The sequence below is a fragment of the Kogia breviceps genome, chromosome 9 (genome assembly GCF_026419965.1).
Source record: "Kogia breviceps isolate mKogBre1 chromosome 9, mKogBre1 haplotype 1, whole genome shotgun sequence".
Taxonomy (NCBI): Eukaryota; Metazoa; Chordata; class Mammalia; order Artiodactyla; family Physeteridae; genus Kogia; species Kogia breviceps.
In genome coordinates, this window is record NC_081318.1 from 112,885,712 (window position 1) to 112,891,079 (window position 5,368).

The following is a 5,368-nucleotide window of genomic DNA, read 5'->3' on the forward strand; positions in this document are numbered from 1 at the left end:
CTATAATCTCTTCAAGTATTTTCTGGGGTCTTTTCTCTCTCTGTTCTCCTTCTGGGACCCCTATAATGTGAATGTTGTTGAGTTTAATGTTGTCCCAGAGGTCTCTTAGACTGTCTTCATTTCTTTTCATTCTTTTTTCTTTATTCTGTTCCACAGCAGTGAATTCCACCATTCTGTCTTCCAGGTCACTTATCCGTTCTTCTGCCTCAGTTATTCTGCTATTGATTCCTTCTAGTGTAGTTTTCATTTCAGTTATTGTATTGTTCATCTATGTTTGTTTGTTCTTTAATTCTTCTAGGTCTTTGTTAAACATTTCTTGCATCTTCTCGATCTTTGCCTCCGTTCTTTTACCAGATCCTGGATCATCTTCACTATCATTATTCTGAATTCTTTTTCTGGAAGGTTGCCTATCTCCACTTCATTTAGTTGTTTTTCTGGGGTTATCTTGTTCCTTCATCTGGTACATAGCCCTCTGTCTTTTCGTCTTGTCTATCTTTCTGTGAATGTGGTTTTTGTTCCACAGGCTGCAGGATTGTAGTTCTTCTTGCTTCTGCTGTCTGCCCTCTCCTGGATGAGGCTATCTTGAGAATTAATTTTTTTAAAGGGTTTTAAAAAGGAGCAAAAACAATTCAATGGAGGAAGGTAATTCTTCCAACAAATCGTGCTGACAGAAAAACAAAACAGTGAATCTAGACAAAGAGCTTACATTTCTCACAAAATCTAACTCAACATAGAGCATAGATCTAAATGTAAAATGCAAAACTATAAAACTCCCAGAAGGTAACGGAGGAAAATTCCAGGAGATATTAGATTTGGAGATGACTTCTTACCTATAACACCAAAAGCATGATCCATGAAATAAGAATTGGTAAGTTTGACCTCATTAATATTAAAAAGTCTGTTCTGTGAAAGACATTGTTAAAAGAATGAAAATACAAGCCACAGCATGGGAGAAAATATTTTCAAAACACCTATCTGATAGAGGACTGGTATCCACAATATATTTTAAAAGTCTTAAAGCTCAACAGTAAGAAAATAACAACAACAACAAAAATTAATAAAAGGGAAAAGTTTGAACAGATACCTCACAAAGAGGCTACACAGATGGCAAATGCACATACAAAAATATATTCCACATCATTTGTTATCAGGGAAATGCAAATTAGAACAACAGTGAGATTCCACTATACACCTGTCAGAATGGCCAAAATCAAGATCACTGACATCACCAAATGCTACTGAGAATGTGGAGCAACAGGAACTCTTGTTCATTGCTGGTGGCGATAAAAAATGGTGCAGCTACTTTGGAAGACAGTTTGCAGTTTCTCACAAAACTAAACATACTATTTCCATAAGATCCAACAATCACTCTCTATGGTATTTACCCAAAGGAACTGAAAACTATGCACACAAAAGAAACTGCACACAGATGTTTGTAGCAGTTCTATTCATAACTGCCAAACATTGGAAACAATCACGATGTCCTTAAGTGGGTGATGGACAGATAAACTATGGTCCATCCAGACAATGGAATATTATTCAGTGCTAAAAAGAAATGAGCTACCAAGCCACAGAAATACACAATGAGGAGCCTTAAATGCATATTATTAAGGGAAGAAGCAATCTGAAAGGTTACATATTGTATGATTCCAATAACAAGACATCTGAAAAAAGCAAAACTATGAAGATAATAGAAATATTAGTGGTTGCCAGGGGTTGGGGGAGGGATAAACATGCAGATAACAGAGGAGTTTTAAGGGCAGTAAAACTATTTTGTAAGATACTGTAATGGTGGATACATGTTATTACCCATTTGTCAAAATTCATAGGAAGAGTGAGCTCTAATGTAAACTATGGGCTTTAGTTAATGTTATTGACTCACCACTTGTAGCAAATGTACCACAGGAATGTAAGATGTTACTGGGGGAAACTGTGTATGAGGGGTGAGTCTGAGGTATAGGCAAACTCTCTGGACATTCTGTACTTTCCCCTAAATTTTTCTGCAAACCTAAACCTGCCTTAAAAAATAAATTTTATTCACTAAAACTCCAAAGAAAACAAAACAGTGTGTAACGCGTCTCGTATGTTCGCAAGTGTCCAATAATGTGGCTCCTTTAGATGAATAAAGTGACGCTCTCACCAACTCACCTGGCACAGATGAGTTCTCTATGTGCTGTCCCGCATCTGCTTGGCTGGGTGCAGCTCGGCCTCAGGGACTCCTAGGAGAGCACTACACCAAAAAGAGAAAGGTGTCAGCCACTTGTAGGGAGTCCTGAAATGTGGAAGGTGTCTGAGCTGTAGGCACCGCACAGTTGCGTGTGAATCATCTAGTGACAATTGACCAGTTTGCCTTTTCTGATTTCTCAGGTGCACACATCCTGTCTACACTGGGAACTTTACTGTTCAGCTTTCTATTATGAAAAGTTGCTTTAAGCCCCGGCTCACAGGGCTCTATCACTTTGACTCGTATCACTTGTTTCTGTCTAATAAAAATGGTTCTGGTAAAAGTGACAGATTCTGCTTTCATCTGCAAGGTACTATTTTGTCACCCAGCAGAGGGCAAGATAAGGACATCATTAAAGGCAGCGAGGAGGACCCAGGTTCAGTGCGGTGCACTCAACCCACACTCCAACTGCTCCCCTCTCCAAGAGCCTGGAGAAAAGACCCAAGAAAAAATGTGATGTTAAAGTACCCTTGGCAGTGCTATGGAACAGAAACCGGTACCGTCCCTGGGCTACAGGTTTTGCAAATTTCTGTCGTTTTTTATTCTGTTGGGAGCTGGCATGAGATCTGGTTGCCAAATCAGGTTCCCACCAACCAGAGTTTCAGGGTGTCAAGATCTGGGGATAATTTGAGAGACGAAGACAATCTCGAGGCTCAGATAAAGCTAAGAGCAGTCTGGGACATGGAGACGGGCTCCCCATGCCCCCTTCCTTTTTCAGACATGCACCCCTGCATCAGAACAGTGGATGGCGTCTGGAGGCCAGAGACACAGTGGGAGGGGGAGTCCTGAAGCACCTCCAGGCAGTCCCTAGAATGTTGTGTGTCTACAAGACATTCACCGGGAGCTAGGCCTCGAGATTCTGGGCTTATTTGCTTGTGTCACACTTTAGCTGGGGAATAGGAGCATCCTGCTATGGACACAGTTGCCAAGGAGACTGGTCTGGACAACCCGCTCCCGTCTCTTCCTTTCTCAGGGGTCTTCATGCCCAAAGGGTTGAATGGCTCACAGGCCAGCAGCTTTAACATATCACTTCCTGGGGGGATGTGTGGATGGAAAAACTGCTCACGGCTGAGCTCTCAGAATAAGCCGATAAGGCTGCCTGCTAGCCCACCCTGGAAACGTGAGGTTTGGACCAGCTTCTCTGATGGCGGCCAGAAAATCCCTGAAAATCACGGCACCAAGAGTGGGCCTCAGATGGTCAGTTAAGAATACAGAGATGGGGCTTCCCTGGTGGCGCAGTGGTTGAGAGTCCGCCTGCCGATGCAGGGGTCGCGGGTTCGTGCCCCAGTCCGGGAAGACCCCACATGCCGCGGAGCAGCTGGGCCTGTGAGCCATGGCCGCTGAGCCTGCGCGTCCGGAGCCTGTGCTCCACGACGGAGAGGCCACAACAATGAGAGGCCCGCGTACTGCAAAAAAAAAAAAAAAAAAGAATACAGAGATGGACCCGGAAGAGCTACCTGAGCCGCCAAGTTGAGGCAGTGCACGTCCCGGCGCCCCTCGGGAGCGCGGGCCTGTCAGAGCCGCCTGTGTGGCGCCTATCTCATCCGGGGGCAAGGCAGGCCGGCTGGAGCCTGCGCGCCCCCGCGGCCGACGGCGCCTCGCGCGGCCTGCCCCGCCCCCACCCGGGGCCTGCTCCCGCCTCTTTGGACCCAGCCAATCGGCTTGAGCTCTCCGCGCCCTCGGTCTCGCGAGCACTGCGCCCCCGGTGACTTCTGACACCGCGTATCCGCCATGCACTGAGAAGATCAACCTTGACAATTCTCCAGTCCCTTTCTCAGCCTGAAGGTGTCTCCATGAAGCAGAATCTTCACGCCAGGATATCAGGATTGCCTGTTTGTCCTGAGCTGGTGAGGGAGCACATCCCTAGAACCAAGTATGTGGGACACTTTTTCTCTGTCACTGGGACAGTGATTCGAGCGAGTCTGGTGAAGATCCTGGAGTTTGAGCGGGATTACATGTGTAACAAATGCAAGCATGTATTTGTGGTCAGGGCCGACTTTGAGCAGTATTATACCTTCTGTCGGCCATCCTCATGTCCCAGCTTGGAGAGCTGTGATTCTGCAAAATTCACTTGCCTCTCAGACTTGTCTTCATCTCCAACTAGGTGTAGAGATTATCAGGAGATCAAAATTCAGGAACAGGTTCAAAGGCTATCTGTTGGAAGTATCCCACGAACAATGACGGTTATCCTGGAAGATGACTTAGTAGACCGTTGCAAATCTGGTGACGACCTCACTGTTTATGGGGTTGTAATGCAACGGTGGAAGCCCTTTTCAGCAAGATGTGCGCTGTGAAGTGGAGATAGTCCTGAAAGCCAATTACGTCCAAGTAAATAACGAGCAGTCTGCAGGGATCAACATGGATGAGGAAGTCCGAAAAGAATTTGAAGATTTTGGGGAATACTATAAGAGTGATCCTTTTGCAGGAAGGAATGAAATATTGGCTAGCTTGTGCCCTCAAGTTTTTGGAATGTACCTAGTAAAGCTTGCTGTGGCCATGGTGCTGGCTGGTGGGATTCAAAGGACCGATGCTACAGGAACACGGGTCAGAGGTGAATCTCATCTTTTATTGGTTGGGGATCCTGGCACAGGGAAATCTCAAAATTCCTCAAATATGCAGCAAAAATTACACCAAGGTCTGTGCTCACCACAGGAATTGGATCTACCAGTGCAGGTATTTTATGTGACCATTTCAATTAATTTAATGTTACTACAGAAGCTAACACAATGGTTGCTTTATTGTGAAAAAGTACCTATGACAGGACACATTTCAAGATTTTTGAGTTACTGCCAAAAAACCTAAGTAAATATGTAGCATTACTTTTGTAGCTCCAAGAAAATATTTTAAAACCTCCACCTTAAAAAAAAAAAAAAAAAAAAAAACCTCCACCTTCACTTATTTTCCAAAAGCTTATTCCATATAGCTTTTTCTATCTTAAGTTTCGAATGATCCTATTCAATTTTCTCATTCTCTAATGGTTACTGTCAAACATGTTTATGTAGCATCTGTTATTCTGTGAAGATCCAGCAAACAGTGTTGAAATTAATTAAATAGGGGGAAAAATCTCACTTCATAAAAGTACACAGCTGGCGTAAAGCTTAAGGCATTTTCACGCTCATGGATCTCACGGGCAACAGTTAATTC

At 44.2% G+C, this 5,368-nt stretch overlaps 1 protein-coding gene across 1 annotated transcript; it reads left to right on the forward strand.

Annotated features, from left to right (window-relative positions):
- The first annotated feature begins 3,963 nt into the window (after positions 1–3,963).
- On the forward strand, positions 3,964–4,948 carry LOC131762304 (DNA helicase MCM9-like). Its single transcript, XM_059073804.2, is given in 3 exon segments — positions 3,964–4,491; positions 4,493–4,825; positions 4,828–4,948. Coding segments are annotated over 3 exon segments (903 nt in total). The 5' UTR covers positions 3,964–4,017; the 3' UTR covers positions 4,924–4,948.
- Positions 4,949–5,368: the final 420 nt, after the last annotated feature.